The sequence below is a fragment of the Tyto alba genome, unplaced genomic scaffold (genome assembly GCF_018691265.1).
Source record: "Tyto alba isolate M040663 unplaced genomic scaffold, T.alba_DEE_v4.0 Super-Scaffold_8, whole genome shotgun sequence".
In the NCBI taxonomy this organism is placed as follows: Eukaryota; Metazoa; Chordata; class Aves; order Strigiformes; family Tytonidae; genus Tyto; species Tyto alba.
The window spans coordinates 12885863-12905355 of NW_024881329.1; the positions used below are offsets into that span (position 1 = coordinate 12885863).

General features: G+C 36.1%; 1 protein-coding gene across 1 annotated transcript in view; it reads left to right on the plus strand.

Moving 5' to 3' along the window:
- The window catches only part of DCDC1 (doublecortin domain containing 1), a 119926-nt gene that overhangs the window by 12672 nt on the left and 87761 nt on the right, over positions 1 to 19493 (plus strand). The window contains 3 exon segments of the mRNA XM_033006914.1: positions 3502 to 3707; positions 8830 to 8923; positions 18837 to 19000. Coding sequence (XP_032862805.1) covers positions 3502 to 3707; positions 8830 to 8883 — 260 coding nt within the window. The 3' untranslated portion in view covers positions 8884 to 8923; positions 18837 to 19000.

A 19493-nucleotide genomic window follows, 5' to 3' on the forward strand; every position in this document is an offset into this window, starting at 1 on the left:
ACCTTGTTTAGACATTGTGCTAAACTGGGTGTTATAAAATCCTTACCCTCATTCCAAATAAGTGCTTTTATTATCAATGTAAAGTCAGATTCCAATAGCTAATCTTTCTTTCTTCCCCTAGGAATTTTGCATTATTGCTGCATGGTCCAATAGCAACAAGAGAGAGATCTCAGTCCAGCCTGTGTACTGGAGATTATGAGCAGTCTCCTGGAAATTATGAAATATGAAACTGAGTCTATCAGCTTGAGAACATTATATAATCTGATCACCCTTTACCCAGGATATGTAAATGCTTGGCCACTTCTATAAATGAGACTTTACCATCATTCTTCAAGTTGCTTTTTGATTTAAAAGCTCATGTCTGTTTTACTTTGTGATAAACTCAGTGCTACCAGTGTTTGTCTCTGCACTAAGTATATCTGAAGTATCCCCTCAATGAGGGAATTTTGCTTTGGAGATTCCTGGTTTGCGAGTCCCAAAAGACTGGTAGCTGCCAAACTTCTCAAATCAGGCAGGATCACGGTTGCTTAAGGATGCACAACAACATCAATGTTCAGACAATTTCAGGTGGTGAGAGTAATTTATTACTGAAAATAAGGGAACACAAAGACACTTACGTGCCTGGTTTTATGTCCATGCTGCTCTGAAGTGGCAGAAGTATATTCATTACCATGTAGTGCCTGCCCTCCCATGCACATAACAACCTCATTGACATCTTGTTCAGTCTAGGCTGGGAACAAATAGTCATGCTTAGCATTTTTTGCCATGCAGATTCCTAAAGGGCTTATTGCTATTGTGCTTGACACTTCCTTGTAGGCTTATACTGTAGAATACAGACAAGATTGACCTTCAGAGCAATTCTCCAGCCGGCTGGCTGGGGTACTGTGCATGTAACCTTAAAGAGTGGGCAAAATCTTTCTTTATCACATTCTTTGGCTTCAGCAGCGATAGTGTTCCTGAATTTGCCTTTAGGCATCTACTTGCTCCTATCATTCAATGCCAAGCAATCTCTACATTTCACCTTATGTCATCTTTCATTATAATCTAAATCAGCTGCCACTTCTTTTCCAAGTACCGCTCCACTCAGGAGGAAACCAAACCACACTTACTTAGTGTAGCGTACCTAAACTGAGAAACATCCTTTTGCTGTTGTACATCAGCCAACTTGTAATACTTGCTTATATGGGAAATAGCACATAATATATGTCCAATAACTATATAAATGAATACCCTAGCAAACTAAATCATGACACAGACTCAGACTAGATTTGTCAATGCATGTTAAAGTCTCTTCTCCTAAGGCTGCAACTTCTCTAAAAGCATGCTATTTCCAAACATCTCCAAGAAACAGTCAGTCCATCTTTTTACTCACTGGTGTGCTTAATTGAGATTCTAAGATCTGTTTTCCAATGTTAGTAGAGATGTTTTTCAACCAGTAGTTAAACTGGTCTAGCATTGTTACTTTTAGCTGTGGCAGGTAAGAGTTAATGTTCTTCATCCATCTGTATCCTACCTAGCATTCAGGCTTTAAATATACTATGTAAGAGGCTATTTTGAGTCCAAGAGTCTACTCAGTACAACTGGTGTTATCAAAGTCCTTTGATGCTGGGACCTGATCAGTGGCAATGGGAATGTTTAGAGCTTTAGCAGCAGATTTCTAAGATCATACTAAGTGTACATGACAATTGGTTTTCACAGCGACAACTGAATACCTTCCTGACAACTGCAAGTGCACATTTGTGCAGTTTCAAAAGTAAAGATAAGGCAAAATTCATAAATTCTACAAGTAACAGGAAGAGCTCTGGAGAAGGGAGCAGGAAAATGAAGTTACATCTGTGGTAGCAAGTTGTAACGAAGCAATTAGTATTAAGAAACTTAATGCCCACACTATACACATTTTAAGAGATTTTACTCTTGGCTAGCTCTATTCTGTACAGTGGATTTATGGAAGGGCTTTAGGTACACCTCCAGAGTGCGTACATTGGTTTAGTTTCATCCAAAGGATATCAGTTTGCATGCTTTAAAACTGCTCTGTGATATGAATCAAAGTATATTAAGTAGAAGCTATAGGTTTTTCACTTAAAAATTGCAGTCTTTTTTTGAACTAAAATGCTAATACAGATGCATCCTTGTGGAAGAAAACAAGCCACGACTTTTCAAATGTAAATTTGAAATTCACTGGCTTCTTGAGAAGTAGCTTTGGTTACAAAATGATCCCTACTAGATTATTTGAGTTATAAATTCACATTCTTGATCCTGGTAAATTACTGTAGCTGTACTGTATTCAAAAAGATTAGCTAATTTACATTCACTGAGGATCTAATCCATAGACTTTAGAATCCAGTGTGAAGTTCCATAGGTTGACAGTCACTAAAGATATTTATTGGGAAACTAAACCAGGGTTTAATGAGAGGGTTTTTTTCACATTGATTGCCAATATCAATGTTGATGAGAAGATAAATTGTCTTTTGTCTTAGAAATTTAAATCACTATGAAAAGCTCAGCCATTTACACAGTGGGTTTAGAGACATTAACATAGTCAACACATGCTTTATATTTCATAATAAAATAGTCTCATGATATAAAGATTTGTGAATTTAAACCAATTTTTCAGAAGAACTGGCATACATCTAACATAATCCAACTGTAATAATAGCAGTATGAGGCTTACATTTTCAAAATTATGTGTATAGATGCATTCCATTAGCTTTAATGTCAGCTACAAGGCTAAGGATCAGATTTTTCCTGAGTTAATCCTCTAACTCCCACTGATTTTAGTGATCTTAGATTACAAAATAATTTTTAAAGTCCTTCAACCCCTAAGTTTTTAAATATATCCAGCTCAGACTGAATTGTTATCAGTACAATGAGTCTGTTTATTGGCACAGTTTTCATATGTAGCTAGATAGCTACTGAATATATTTCTGCATGTGATGTACAACAATCTCCTTTGAAGATTTAATTGTAAGTGCATTTTGTGCAGAGGCAGTACACCATTTAGAGGTCATTTTCTAGTGTTTGGAAAAAGAAGAAAACTAACAGTTGAAGTGAAATAAATATGTAATTTATATGATGCAGTGTCAGATATGGAACTAAAACAATGTACAAAAGGTTCAGGCTTAATTTTCCTGAAGCAGAAGAAATGAGAGGCATTTCATTTTTGTAGGTGAGAAGTGAAATGTTCCTCTCTGCTCACTGATAGAGGCATGCTAAGGTGAATTTTAATTATGACTAAATTGTGGTATTACTCTTTCATACCCTGAACATCTGTTCCCTTCAGGAATGATGATTTATGCAGGCTATCACTGCAGACAGCTTGCTACAGCTTATGTCACGGTTAGTAGGAAGCTGGTGGTAGTATTTCAGAAAATACCAGCATCTAAGTGGAGACAGGCCAGTGTGTATTTTTAAGGTAATAGGGAAAGGGGAGCATGATGTGTCTGTTTTTAATTTTGAAGCCAAATATTGACTTGACTTTTTTTTATTCTATTTTTCTTTCAGACCATCTGTCATTAATGAAGAAAGTATCTTGGTCAGTGAATGGCCTGGTTCTTCATAATGGTGTCAAGCAAAAGAAAACCAAGCCTATCATTTCCAACTGTGTGTGGAAAATTATTGGGGACACTTCTGACAGAATTTTAGTGTTTAAGAACTGCACAGGGCATGATAACTATGAGCCTATTGCATCACAATATCAAATTGAAAAGGTAACCTTTGTTTATTACCATGTTTGAATGAATGCATCTCCAAAGTACTTTCATGGTTGCAGCAGCTTTATAACTTTCATATAACTATAGATTATTCTTTAAAAAAAAACAGCCAAAAAATCCTTTAAATTAGAAATCCTTGGAATTTGACAAAATGGGGACTATATGTATGTTCAGTTTAAATAAGGGGAATTTTACTTCTCTGCTCCCTCTTTCCTGAAATCCCCTCTGCTCTTTAATCTGCTTGTCTTTGCCTAGTAGCCACTTTGCTTCTGATTATGCCTATTTCTTCTCCCGATTTTGCGTGTGCTAACAGGATGTTATCTGAGGATTTAGTGCCAAGGAACATTATTTCTAAGATCATCTGAGGCATGGGTTATATATGTTTGAAAATATGGTCAATTTTGCTTAGATTTAATATTTAATTATAAGTATTCTGTATTTAAAATGTTTGTCTTAAAGTATATGACACCGTAACCATATAATGACACATTTTAAAGTTAGGTTATATACAAGAATCTTTTTTCCCTGTATAAGGCATTGTGATACTTTCATGACAGTTCAGTAGTTTTGAGAAGAATTGATATGCTGTCTTTGTTTTCAGGTAAGTTTAGAAGGGCATATGTATTTGTCCAAAACGTATGGCATATATACTTTATATCACATCATTTCTATTATTAGTCTTTGATATGTAATAAGTTTTTAAACTTAAATTTTCAATACTTTTCAAGCCTTAGGTTCATTCACAGCATAGAATACTTTGCAAAGATTTCCATTTCATGTAAGGAATTTTGAATACCTGAAATATTAACATTCAGCCCTCTCTGAATTGTGTAATCCAGTTTGTTTTTTAATTCTGTAGGACAGTATGATCATTGTAGATACTTTCCTACTGAAATTATTCTATTCTATTCTAGTCTAGTCTAGTCTAGTCTAGTCTAGTCTAGTCTATTCATTATAATTTTCATCCACTAAAATAATACCCAGGAGAACTATATCTGGCTCAGTTAACGAGAGGTGATACGTCTGTTAGATTTCTAATGTTGCCTGTGATAGATATCATCCCATATTTTGTAATATAAAACTAATTTTGTTACTGTCAGCATTGGTGCTAATAGATATCAAGAAATTACATGCAAATATTAATAATAACACTTCTGCAATAAATGTTCCTAGAACCTATCATCTAACTAGAACATTCATGATACTTTCAACATGAGTATAATCAAAACATACAGATCAAACTCGTCTGTACCTCAGGTCAAAAAAGTTCAACAATAATTTTTGAACACACAAATTCTGTAGTTTGGTACAGTATTAATCAATCTTTGTTTGTTTGTTTGTTTGTTTGTTTGTTATTGTTTTTTGTTGCGGTTTTGTTTTGTTTTGTTTTTTCAGTGTGGAAGTCTTGACCTAGAACATTAACTAGCAAACTGATATCCATGAGGCATTATATGTGTGGACTGCCTGTAAAGGGTATCCAAAAGCAATTGAGGCCATGATTTTGAGTACATTTCAAGTCAGTGTATTCCAGTGCTGTAGATAAAAGAAGCCTCCAAAAAAGGAGGCAAACCCAAACAAGGAAACACAAAACTTTATTTATATAAATATTGCCTTTTTTAAATTGTATTTCTTTGGATGGGCAGTGTCTGTTCTAAGTTTGGTGTGTGACGTCAGTTGTGGAATGTGATTTCTATTGAGGTAGGAGGTGTTTTTCACACTTGAACATTATTGTACTTGAATGTGGGATTTTTAAAAACTTTTAAAAAGAGGACACATTACTCTTAAAATTTATGAGACTCATAAAATTTTTCTTCATACATTGGCTCTGTTTTCTGTATGAGTGCCTTGAAAAAGACAGCTTAGGGTATTCACCTGACTGACCTGAAAGAGGCATGATGGGTGAATAATGTCATTAGTATTTTCCTCGTGCCTTTTCTTTTCAACAGTTCCATGAACAATGAATTTTTCCTGGTCAAAGTATTGCCATTTCTGTCATCAAAAAGTAACTTGTGTGCTATCTATCTTAGACTTTCTTGCAGAGAATGACAGGTAATTTCACTAGCATCATTTCAGTGACAGTTTCTGCTTTAATCACACAACTCCTATAGTGCTGATTCACCTCTTTCATAAAATCTGCATTCACTGAATAGTATTGCACAATATAAAAACAGCTATTGTATATATTCACAAGTATTATGATTTCCGTACAAACTGGAAAAAAGGTAAGCTAAATATTCAGTTATCAATTATTTTGAAGTATGTGTAGCAGGAAAGAATATTTAAAAGGATGATATCAAGAAATATATGTTTTAAATTGACAGGTATGTTACTTTATGGTATCCAATCTGAAAACCTGGTTCAACATTAAATCCTAATAGTGGAAACATCCTCTCTAAAACAATAGCTATAATGTATGACTAGAAAAAGTCAAAGCAATGTGGACATAGGCAATAAGCATAATTTATAATTTGACTGTGGGCACAAGAAATGGCTTGTGATATGCCCAACTGTGATGGCATACAACAAGCCAAAATGACTTTTTTGCCTCAGTCTTCACCAGCAAGTGCTCCAGCCACACCGACACAGAAGATAAAGATAAGGAATGGGAGAAGGAAGAATTGTCCACTGCAGATCAGGTTCAAGACCATCTAAGGAACCTGAAAATGCACAAGTCCATGGGACCTGATGAGATGCATCCATGGGTTCTGAAGGAACTGGCGGATTAAATGGCTGAGCCACTTATCCATCATATTTGAGAAGTTGTGGCAGTCCAGTGAAGTTCCCATTGCCTGGAAAAGGGGAAACAGAACCCCTATTTTTAAAAAGAGAAAAAAGGAAGACCTGGGGATCTACAGGCCAGTCAGTCTCCCCTCTGTGCATGGGAAGATCATGGAGCAAATCCTGCCGGAAACTATCCTGGGGAATAAGGAGGTGATGGGTGACAGCCAACATGAATTCACTAAGGGAAATTGTGCCTGACAGATTTGGTGTTCTTCTGTGATGGGGATACAGCATTGGCGGATAAGGGAAGAGCAACTGACATCATCTACCTGAAGTTGTGCAAAGCTTTTGACACTGTCTTGCATGAGATCCTTGTCTCTAAATTGGAAAGACATGGATTTGATGGATGGACTACTCAGTGGATGAGGAATTGGCTGGATGATCTCACTTGAAGAGTTGTGGTTAACAGCTTGATGTCCAAGTGGAGAGCGGTGACGAGTGGCGTTCCTCAGGGGTCGGTGTTGGGCCTGGCACTGTTTAACATCTTTGTCAGTGACATGGACAGTGGGACTGAGCGCACCCTCAGCAGGTTTGCCGATGACACCAAGCTGTGTGGTGCGGGGACACGCTGGAGGGCAGGGATGCCATCCCGAGGGACCTGGACAGGCTGGAGAGGTGGGCCTGTGCAAACCTCATGAAGTTCCACAAGGCCAAGTGCAAGGTCCTGCAGGTGGGTTGGGGCAATCCCAAGCACAAATCCAGGCTAGGTGATGAGTGGGTTGAGAGCAGCCCTGCGGAGAAGGATTTCGGGGTGTTAGTGCATGGAAAACTGACTGAGACAGCAACATGCGCTCACAGCCCAGAAAGGCAACGGTGTCCTGGGCTGCATCAAGAGCAGTGTGGCCAGCAGGTCCAGGGAGGGGATTCTCAGAAGGACACAGACCTGCTCAGGTGGCTCCAGAGGAGGTAATGAAGTTGATCAGGGGGCTGGAGCAGCTCCCCTGTGAGGCCAGGCTGAGAGAGTTGGGGGTGTTCAGCCTGTAGAAGAGAAGGCTCCAGGGAGACCTTAGAGCAGCCTCCCAGTACTTAAAGGGGGCTAGAGGAAAGCTGCGGATGGACTTTTTACAAGGACGTGTAGTGATAGGACAAGGAGCAATGGCTTTAAACTGCAAGAGGGTAGATTCAGATTAGATATAAGGAAGAAATTCTTTCCTGTGAGTATGGTGAGGCACTGGCACAGGGTGCCCAGAGCAGCTGTGGCTGCCCCCTCCCTGGAAGGGTTCAAGGCCAGGTTGGATGGGGCTTTGGGCAACCTGGTCTGGTGGAAGGTGTCCCTGCCCGTGGCAGGGGAGTTGGAACTAGATGATCTTTAAGGTCCCTTCCAACCCAAACCACTCTATGATTCTATGATTATTATGTTTGGGATGTGTTATTCTAAATGTTTCTAAACGAGAGTTTCTATCTTTGCTAGCAGAATAAAATTATTTAGAATTAAATATTTAAACTAATACAAAACCATGTATTTCTATATTTAATTGGAATCAGAGGTTAAAGTAAACAATTGTGATATTACTAGAGTGTAGCATATCTTTTTATTCAAAGCATTCAAAGCATGCATGCTCTAATCAAAATAAGCAGTTAGCATAAAAGTGTAGTTGGGAAAATCAAGCCTGCCTTTCTCTTCTGCAGCACCCAGTGTAACTGAAATGTGCACTAGTAGGATATACACTTTCCACTGCTAAGAAGTCTTTTGCTGAAGTCACTAAGTAACTTTTAAGATGTTTCTACAGTACATTGTTTTTCTACCTACCATGACCATCTATTGTCTATGAATACACATTAAAAATTTTTGAATGGCATATTCGTCTTTTTGTGTGGCTAAACTAATCAGATTTGATAACAGTTTACTTTCTGTAACTTACTTAGACTGTCTATAAAATCTTTGAAGTAGAGCCTCCTGTTACATGTGTACAGCATCTGGTAGAAGTAGATTCATTTTTCAGAAGCATCTAAATTTTTCATTTTATACTATTGCAGTTGGTAAAAAACACATAATATTTTGTTATACCTGCAATTACTTCCCCCCCACACACACCCCCTAGGATAACTCAGAATATTTGATTTCTTGCATTTCTAACAAATTTGCATATATAGAATGCTGTACTTGCCAATCTGTGTAGTCATTACTGGAAATCAAAGTACTGACAGCTGTTCATTCTGCATTTTATGTGGGGTACAGGCTACATTGCAAAGGCATTTGTTCTCTAAGTGGTAAATATTTACTTTGTAGCTGTTTAGAGCATATTCATATTATGGCAGGGTTTTTTTGGTTTTCCTAATGTATTTGTTAAAGAACTAGGTCTTAATTATTTTCAGTAACACCTTTCTTTTTTTAAAGTTTTCAGATGATTGTACATTGAGGATGAATCTTGCTTCTCCAGTGAGATACTAATACAATATATGTGGAGAAAATATCTGCAGTATCATAAGTGGTAAGTAGCATTTGTAGCACAGGCTTTCTGTTTATTATGTCAAGGACTTAGAACAGAAAAGCAAATCAGGACTTTTTTTTTTTAATCCTTTGTGTAGATCGGTGCCCTTAAATTATACTAAAAATGACATATAGCAAATAAGATAATGAATAAAGCTATTGTTTTATGTAATTCTATAATTTTAATATTTGCATAATTTTTCATCCTTTCTTCGGTGATTGCATGTCTTTCTTTCTGTAGGTACTTTAGTCTGAAAGCTTTTTCTTACAGTTTCTGTGGGATAACACACATAGTTTATCTCTTCTACCCTTGTATATAGTCTATAAATAAGAGATCATTCCAACTCTGTTTAAGAAGGCTACGAATTATTTCTCTGAGCTTTCCCTCAAGGCTGTTTTCTAAGAAATAGCTATGTCTTTTTACCATAAATTTAATTAGGCATTTAAATATATATCCCTATGACATTTTTTTCCTTGTTCCTGAATATCTCTCTTTGTTATTCAGACCAAAGATTTTTAGTACCAAGTTTTAAATAAATGAGTTCAAGAGCTTCAGACTTTAAAAGTGCCTGTATCTATAAATAATCCTCCTATCATGGGAGTACTATATGAGGAAGATGTAGCATTTGTAAATCATTAAAAGCAGCCTTAAATTCTTTGGGTTGTGCACCTCAATAAATGTCTATGTAAGTAGTCTGCTTATTTCTCCTTTAGTCCTAACCAATTTCAGAGAAGCAAATCAGATTTTATCCCAGCTAGGAGTAGAGTTTTCAGCAGTTTTTGACTCTTTTCACAAGCCAGATAGCATTCCCTGGCCACAGTTTAGGAAAAGAGAAGGCTGTCTTCATTATAAGCATTTTAATGTTATTTCAAAGTTTACAGCTACTTTCAAATAAAAGCTTAAAAAAAATATTCTTGATGATTTTAAAAAATTATAAAGAATGCTCATGAAAATAGTTGTAATAAGAAGAGCATTATAGCCACAGCTAAATATTCCCCCAAACTGTCTGAGGAGTAACTGGACTTATACCTTGTCAGTGCTGTTGAAAGAAAGAACCCACTGATATATTCAGAGCCTTCCTACTCAATGTGATGGAACTATTTATCTCTGTGGTGGCATTTTCAATTTATGGTACCGATGACATCAGTGGCACACTGGATAATGAGATACGGATTAAGCCTTTGTGTGCCTCATTTTCTTTAATCACAGATTATGTAACTGCACTTGCAACATTTGTATATAAGCATGTTACTGCTAAAATATTTCCTTCAAAACCAGCATTTAAATATAACTCAGGCATGATGAAACACTCAGCTCTGCCTTCACTGTGAAATCCGGTACTGTGACAAAAGTATCTTTGATGCCAATTACATGACCTGTCTAAGAATCAACCCAGATATTTATTTTCTGCACCTCATCCTAACATTTAGCTTCAGATTCTACCTAACATTTCTGTCCTCAGGTGTGGAATTTAGTGGACATACCTTTTTTGACAGATCCAGGAAAAGTAAACTGGCATTGATTCCATAGCTAGAGAAGTGCTTTTATTCTTAACCTAGCTAGGATCATAATTCTGAATTTAGAAGCACTTCTCTGTGGAATGTATATCATTACTTTTCCCACAGATATATAAAAATTTTCTCTATACCTAGTATTTTCCTCCTTTTATACCTCTGTTGCCTATTCTTAAGGGAGTATATTTGGTGTTTTGTCAGACCAGTAAGAACTGACATCAACAGATGCAGCTAATTAATTGGTCTATTCAGACCAATTTATAATAATATATGTAATGTAATATAATATAGTATAAACTATATATTATTATATACAGACTATAGTAAATGTATACTGATGTGTTATATGTACAATGTACTATTGTATATATTATATATAGTAATAGAAGGATTATGCATTTTACATGTAAAATTGATATTTAAATAGAAATGCATGCACAGTCCTCAGTTCCACTCACCTGTGTGAAGTTCTGAAACTCCATTGGAAAACACAAGTGAATCTCCTGAATTTATTTGACATACAGAATGTAGCCCCTTGTACATACCTTATTCTGGTTAGTATAGAAAGCACAGTATGAGCAGGGAAAATAAAAAAGATGTTTGAATTGATCTGGCAAATGTGTAGCTGCTGACACCAGGGGTTGTAACCAACAGAAACAGCATTAACTTCCATTATAAAGCATCTTTACTTGACTTGCTAAATTAGAGTGAAAAAAAAATGACGAGATCAATTTTTCTTCCTTCTCCTCCCTGGCAGTATGTATATCTGGTAGAATGGAGAGTAGCACCTTTTGGTTTTAAGTACATTCAAAATACCACTGGAGAAAACCCTGAGTTTGACGCTTCTTTGAGCAGGGAGTTGGACTGGGCAAACTCTAGAGGTTCCTTCCAACCCCAACCATTCTGTGATCATGTGAAGTTACCAGAGGGACTGCAGTAATGCATCAGAATGAACTGTTTTGAAGAATTCTAAGCATACTGTGGCTGAGAAAGTCTTCTTGGCCTCCCATTGGCTGGTTGCTGCAATTTCATCTGGACAGGTTTCTGTAATGACTTCAGCACTCAATGTTTTGAAAATAGAGATGAGCATTTGCAAGTTAGTCACAATTGAAAAAAGGAAATGCCCAGGAAAAGTGTTGGTTGTTATAAAAGACTTCCATAGGCTTGATAAACATCTTTCAAATGGTGGCACAGCTCCTTGCATGAGTGTGGGAAAACTTTCCAACAATTATAAGATAACAAAGCCATCACAAGTATGACTAGTTGAAAAGAAGCCTGATTAAATACTTAGTTGTAGAAACTTGACCTCAGCAATGTTTCAATAATGCTAACATAAAGACAGGAGCAGAAAAGAGGGAAAAAGAGAACTTTCAAAATGATTTCTGAAAAAAGCCGCTTCTTCATTCATGATTGCTTCCTCTATTTCTCCAATGTTGCCTGAATTGAAGCCTCCCAAAAGCTCCTAATGACAACACTTGTGCATTGACTAGATTGCTGTAGACTTGTACTATACTTACATTCATCAGGATAAATATTAAACAAAGAAGAAAGATTAAAAATCTTATATTGCCTAGACTGGATGAAATTGAACTGAACTGCTGTACCTCTCTTTTTGTCTTAATATGGTTATAATCATCACACACACAGATGTATGCATGCAGTACACTCCTTTCCATTTCTCTTCCATTTAATTCTCTTTCATTTAATTCTTTACTCATAAGTGAGGAGCAATAGTAGTCAATTATTACTTTGTATTTCTCTTTTGGTCTTAATTTTGTCCAGTTTCTAGTTTGTTTCTGAACTTCAGCACAAGAGCAGATGGAAAACCTTGTTGTAAGTTTTATGTGTCTAGAGTGATTCATTCATTCCAAGTTAAACATTCACATGTAATCAAATAGTTTTTCTAAATTGTTTTAAAACAATGAAAAAAAGTTGGTATGTTTTATTCTGAACTGGTGAAATTTAAGTAGATGAGATGAGATAGCACAGTAAGTATAGTGAGGCTTCTGCTGCACAAACAGAACATTGTGAGCATTGCAGCAAGTTTGGTGCTGACATACATTACCTTTCTTGTTCTGTGGACATACTGCAATGTGATTACTCTCCTGCAGGCCATCACAAGTTGTCACTTCTGGTTGCTGTTGGCTTGTATTTGCTGTGGTCCCACACACTACTGTTTGCAAAGTCATAAGCCGTGTTGTAGTGTCTGGAAATATGTGTCATTCCTGTACATGAATGAACTGAAGAGTAAAATTAAGGCTATTGTAACTCTTTCTTTCTGCCTGGAAAAATAATATTCTACAAAACATTAAGTAATAATTCTGACTACTGAGTAAAACTTTTCTGAGTTCTTTATAGCCTGAGTCATGCAAATGACTTAATATTTACGTAGTATCATTAATTACTAGGAAGACAGTCATTTCAGTGCAAGACTATTTTTACTTTTACATAGCAAGTTATTTAAATCTATTCTTTTTCTGTGCTGACCTGTTATAAGCTATTCTAGTTTTTAAAAAAAAAAGAAATTTGCGGGGTGGTAGAAGTGGAGAAAGAGGCATAAAGTGTATTGGAAAACTACCAAATGTCCCCTGCAAATGGACCCTATTCAGAATCAGTAAGCGTATGATGAGTGAAGTGGTTTTGAATATCGCCTTTAGATTCCATGCTGTTACAAGGCCAGCCCCGAACATGGCAACTCTTATTTCCACACACAGTACCTCTTCACTCTCAATTTAACCCAAAAATCTGATGAACCCATTACTCCATACTTGATTTCATGGAACAAGGAGTAGATATAGTTACAAATGATCAATCACAAGCCGTGAACCAAAGCAGCAAGGCATTAACAATTCACACCATTTCGGTCCACTTGCTCAAGCAGAAGATGTGCCAGCATATTTAATGCACAGCTACTTCGTTCAGTTCAAGAAAAGACATGACTCATGCTCATTTTAGGAACTGAGGAGACTTCATAGGTTTTTATGCCTACTAACCACTGAGTGTTAATAGTTTACACTTCTAAACAATTAATATAACCAGGTGTTCAGTAAAGGTCACAAAGATAGATAAGTTATAAATTCAGTTTTGCTCAGGTTAAAAATAAATGGAAGGATGACCTGGGAAATGGTTCCCGCAATAAAGCAAAGTTGTGTTGTACAAATTTGTATTGTACAATCAACATCTTGTTCAGCAGTATTGTAACATTGTAGACCCCACAGGCATATGCCGTCAATTTAATGGGATCACTGAAAAAGCAAAGCAGCTGTGAAAGATTGCTTTAAGTACAGCAATCGTGAGCTTGTCATTCTGTTCAATGGTGGAAAAATCCAAATTCGGATAGGCATCAGTATTTAAGAAAATGACTGCTAAAGCATCTCTCATAAGTACCTTGGGGACAATACAATTTGACATGTAGCATGTAAACAAAAGTACACAGCAGCTGTTAGATTAGTTTTTGTTTGAGTAAAAACATACTGACATAATTTAAACAACATAGGAAAATACATGTCCTACATCATTCAGTTTCCCTATATAAAACACAGTTTTGGATAGTACATGCTAGTTGCGCTGGACAAATTACTGTGTGGTGTTTGCTAAAAATAAGAAACAGTGAAGTACAGTGTATGTTAGCACAACCTCATGCCCTCTGTGAAATATATATACAGTGTACAGTGCATACTGAAAGTACCTTCAAGAAAAGCCTTGTCCTGAGGAAGCATGAAAAGAATTTCTAGTATTTTCTTCATATTGAAAGATTATTTTTTCCATAGCGGAAAAAATATTAATGATTTATTTTCTGTTCTTCTGATACTGTTATTTATTTAAAAAAATATATTTTTAATGTTTTGTAGGTTATTTGCTAAGACAATGTAGAAAAGAACTCAGCATAATACTATGTTTATGCTCCAAGAATGTAATGAGTTTAAGTAAGAAGAAAGTTAACAAACTGAATTTTGGGGGATTTGTTTTTGGGTTTTTTTGGGGGGGTTGTTTTTTTTTTTTTAACTCCTCTTGTGATGATTGCAGATTGCCAGAGGGTGATTTTCTCATTCCTTTACAAATGTTCTGCTTACCTTTTGTGGATATCCTACTGGGCTTTGTATTTCATGCTTTCTGTCACTCCATTTGATCAACACTTCACTCTGATCATTTTCAGCAAGTTTAAAGATAAGACAAAAAAAAAGAGCAGGTTTTTCTCTTCACTGTTTGCCACAGTGGCTTCATGACATTATCTCCATCAATTTAAAATCCCTGGGGTTTGTTTTAGGGAAAATTTCTCATCTCTGTTTTTCAGAGGAGTGTAAAATTACACTGTAAAACAATTATTTTCTTCAAGGAAATTCAGTGTTTGTCATGTGATATGAAGACCAAAAAATCAATGAGGAGGAGAATAAAACCAATAAATGTATATTTACACTGTTCATCTTAGCTGAGGTGCAAAGATCCTTGGGTACTCTACTTTTATCCATGGCTGACTACCTAGCGGTTAAGACTGCTACAATGGCAAAAATTATTCAATTAAAAAAGAAAAAATACAGATGGGTTCTAAGGCAGTATTTTAAATTCTGTGTAAAAATTATAAAGAAAATAGATTTTGTCTATAATTTAAAATATTTTCCATAAATTCTAACTACCTTTTTTTCCTCAGCTTCCCTTGAAAGGAAGTTTCTTTCCTTTAAAATTTATTTCCTTTTCTGATCAAGGACTCATTTGTCATCACTCCCTCTCAGGAATTCCATGAGTACCTCACAATAAAATCTCTAACCTCCTGAGAGACATACATCATGATGTGTTGTTCCTAAACCTTACTAGCTAGCTCACATACTTTGTTTCCAAAGGCTAGTCTTTGCCTTCTTTTGCTATGGTCAACACACTGTTATTGACCTTCATATTCCTGCTTCATAGTTCAATGTTTGTTATGTTTGATCAGCTGTAATGTTGAATAGACTATACAATGCTTGACAATAGACTTGCAAATCTTTGGAAAATTTTGCTTATAAATTCTTTTCACCTTGCTTTGTAGACTGTGGTTTGTATAAAGCCATAACATTAAAACACTCCAGTGAAATTGAGAGATATTTTATGGACTCATTATTGATACTCCTTCAGTTTTCAAAAGGGTATTAGTTCAGACTAGTACCTTCTTTGTTTTAGGTGAATTACCAAAACAGATGGAAGTCTGGAAGTAGCTAGTTGTTCATTGAAAATGATTCTTGCATACTTAGATCAGTTCCAAATAAGAACAACATAAACATTCCTAAACTAGCAAGAACTTTTTGTACAGCTGTGATTTTTTAATCTAGAGTGCTAAGGATATATTCTGGAATCACCAAACAGATACCCAGAACAACAAACTTATGGAATATTTATGTAATAGTATACTCTTCTGAAATTACTTCCTCAGTGTTCTACTTTTATTCCTTTCCCATTATAGGAATGCATGGTTTCATACTTCCGCGAATGCTTAATAACTTAAATACTATTGATTTCTGGAATTTTAAAAAGGAGGTCAAAAGAATGGGGGAAAAAAAGAAAGAATACAAGCTGTTTGAGATTATAAATCAGGACAAAAAAAAAAGTTAAGTGTGGAATGAAGCAAATACTGTTATGGACAGAATCAGTTTATGTTTCAGTTATTATTTCTGATAGAAAATTTTTTGAGTCTGATACTCAGTGTGACTGACTAATTTGGGTGTTAGGCATGTCTAAAAGAGGTGACACTGGATTTTTTCAGTTCTGAGCTATCCCAGCAGGTCCTGGAACTGTCCCCTCTCTGGTCCTGAAGGTCAATGTTTTCAGAGAGTGTATCAGCATGGCCACATTACACTGGTGTTAAAATAATTTGTGGTAAAATAATAGTGTTATAATTAGTGTTCAAATGTAACATCCAATTCCAGTATACACGCATTTTTTCACAGCTGTTTTTCAGTCTGCTTGCACATTCAGAAAAGCAGAACTACATGTGTTTATCTTAATTTCTGCTTGTGATCAATTTCTTATGGTAACTAGGTTAAAAGCACTGAGTAAAAACCTTATTCACTTCAGCTATTTGTAAAAATTCCAGAGACTTCACTGGGATCAGATTTTCATCCTTTTATTTTGTTTGAACTAACCACTCCTCATCACATAACGTGAAACTGATGCTGCTTTCTTAGTTCTGAAGTAAATTCACTCCTGCTGGTGTTCCTGGTCAGACCTCATTCATTACCTCATCTAATTGTCTTAATTTTATGTCTGACTCCAATATTAAGGTGTATGTGCATTATTAGAATTATCTGGAAAAGTATTAATTCACTGATTGTCATCTTGAAATAATTTTTACTCGCATTCAATTGCATGTCCATATCCTGAAAAATCAGGTTTTAAAAGCAAATATTTAGCATCATATAGTATGCATTTTGACTTGGAATCTTTACTTTGATGGCATATTTTGAAAAAGTTTTTCAGTATTACTTTTTAGGATAATCAATAAGAGTAGGTTAATGTACATATTTACTTTATTCAGTGAATCCCTGTCAGCCTTATTTTGTGAAGCCTGGTCTCCCTTTAGATAAATGGGAATTTTATCAAAAACTTATGTATAGACAGGGTTTCAGCTAATTTTCTTTTCTTAAGCTCCTGCAGAGCATTGAATCCATGTATGTATCTTTCCATGTGTCTTTTTATATTGCTTCTCTTTCTTCCCATTTGCCATCAATACAGGCTTCTGCATATTATTTTCTACTTCTGTAAGAAAGAGAAATTACATGTGAGATTTACAGACAATTCTAAATTACTTTGGAAGAATCATGTGATGGGTTTTCATTCAAGTGATTACTTAAATGTTTATTTTTAACCATGTGGATAGTCCTTTAAACCTAAACAGAACTTTTGTAGTGCTTTTATTTATTCTTATGTTTGTGTATTTTGCTGAACTGAGATTGTACAGTCTTGTAAATATCACAGCAATATCGGAACTTCAATGGGGTTTAAGTAAATTTTAATGACTTTGCCAACTAGTTCAGAAAAGGCATTTTATGCTGAGTATGCAGGATGGAAATAGGTGCAAGGATATCTGCTGGAGAAGTAAGCACACTATATGGAAGCTCTCAGGACTATTTATGTGAGAATGCATAAAATTATTGACTAGATGATAAGATTATATCACAAAACTGTGGAAGTCAGAAGACTTGGATTTTAACATGATTTTTTAAGAAGTAATCCCCTTCCCTTCCCTTCCCTTCCCTTCCCTTCCCTTCCCTTCCCTTCCCTTCCCTTCCCTTCCCTTCCCTTCCCTTCCCTTCCCTTCCCTTCCCTTCCCTTCCCTTCCCTTCCCTTCCCTTCCCTTCCCTTCCCTTCCCTTCCCTTCCCTTCCCTTCCCTTCCCTTCCCTTCCCTTCCCTTCCCTTCCCTTCCCTTCCCTTCCCTTCCCTTCCCTTCCCTTCCCTTCCCTTCCCTTCCCTTCCCTTCCCTTCCCTTCCCTTCCCTTCCCTTCCCTTCCCTTCCCTTCCCTTCCCTTCCCTTCCCTTCCCTTCCCTTCCCTTCCCTTCCCTTCCCTTCCCTTCCCTTCCCTTCCCTTCATAAAAGTCTGAAATGCTACTTAATGCTATTTTATTTCGTCATATAAGAAAGGCCCATATATGCATTATACAGAAGTATCTGCAAAGCACATGCATCTCAGTAGTGCCTGAAGCCAAAATAATCATTCCTTATTTGTCACGCATATTGACATTAGGCCGCTTTGAAAGAATGCTTTCAACCTTTGCTGTGATTTGAAATCTAAGAACAACAAGAAGAGATCTTGTTGAGACCATCGCCACAAATCAATTTTATCTATCTTTTCATTTGACCTTTCCTTGTTTTTAAACAGCTACACTGAGCTTTTTTATTTGTTAGAAGTTGTTTTTTGAGTAGTGGCAGTGAGAAGGTTATAATAAAATGGTTTACAAGAGTGTTGATTATATTTTATGAATGTTACCATTTATAATATAGTAGATATATGTCAGATCCGCAACAGGAAACTGTATACAGAAACAACATGGATCTTGCAATTTTATCAGGACAATGCAAGTAGATTTCAGCAAGGTTGGTTCCAACTCATCTGTGATAAATGAGAAGATAAGGCAATCAGTGCACACCATGACACTCCGTGCAGCTAGTTAGGCACACTTCAGAACTATTCAGGTGTGCTCACGAAGCTTATAAGTCTTTCGTGGGGGGTGTCTCAATATAAATACATCCTTCATGGTGGCCACTAGAAATGCAGGAGTTGCTTTTCCAAGTCTTAACCCAGGTCAGATATAAATAATAGATATTAAGAGTTAGTTCTGATTCTGAGGCTGCGTTACAGGCTGTATATTTCAGTTGGGTCAAAAGAATGCATTTTATTTTTTTTATCTTTTTCTTCTTTTCTTTGCATAGCTCCTCTGCTTGACAGATGCCTGCAAAATTCCATCACACCTTTGTGTGGACCTGTTTGGGTCTTTAAGAGAGAAGGTTTCAGCCTCTCAGGAGCAAAGATTTATATTCAAGGAGTTCTGTTGACCCTGCACCAACGATTAAAGTCTGCAAACTGTTGCAAACAGGTGAGTTGCCTCACTCTTTAAAAGTCTGCATTTTTGTTTTCATTTTCAAATGTACTAATTGTATAAAACCAGCAACTGGCACTGTGTCATAAAGAAGTGTGACATATACTGCACAAGCTGCAGTGCCTGTTAGGAAAATGAAATGCTTCTCCTATAATTACAAAGCCAACAATAAAGGAGTTAATCGTGTCTCTCTTTTGGTGTGGGATGTCATGTCTCATCTTTTCTTGCTGCATACTGTGCCTAGCTGTGATGTTCCTTATGTGGAAATTCTCTAAAGCCATCATTTTTCATTGCGTGTTCTGCACATGCAGTTTTTAATGGTCTCATAGATCTTCCCATGAAACTAATTTAAATAATTATTTAGTTGAGACATTTTTTGAATAAATAAACACTTCCAAGTAATAAATGTATAATATTTCAAAACCTCACTGTTTTAATTACTATGCATGTGCCATTAAATAAATATACCAGACATGCATTTAATTTGAAA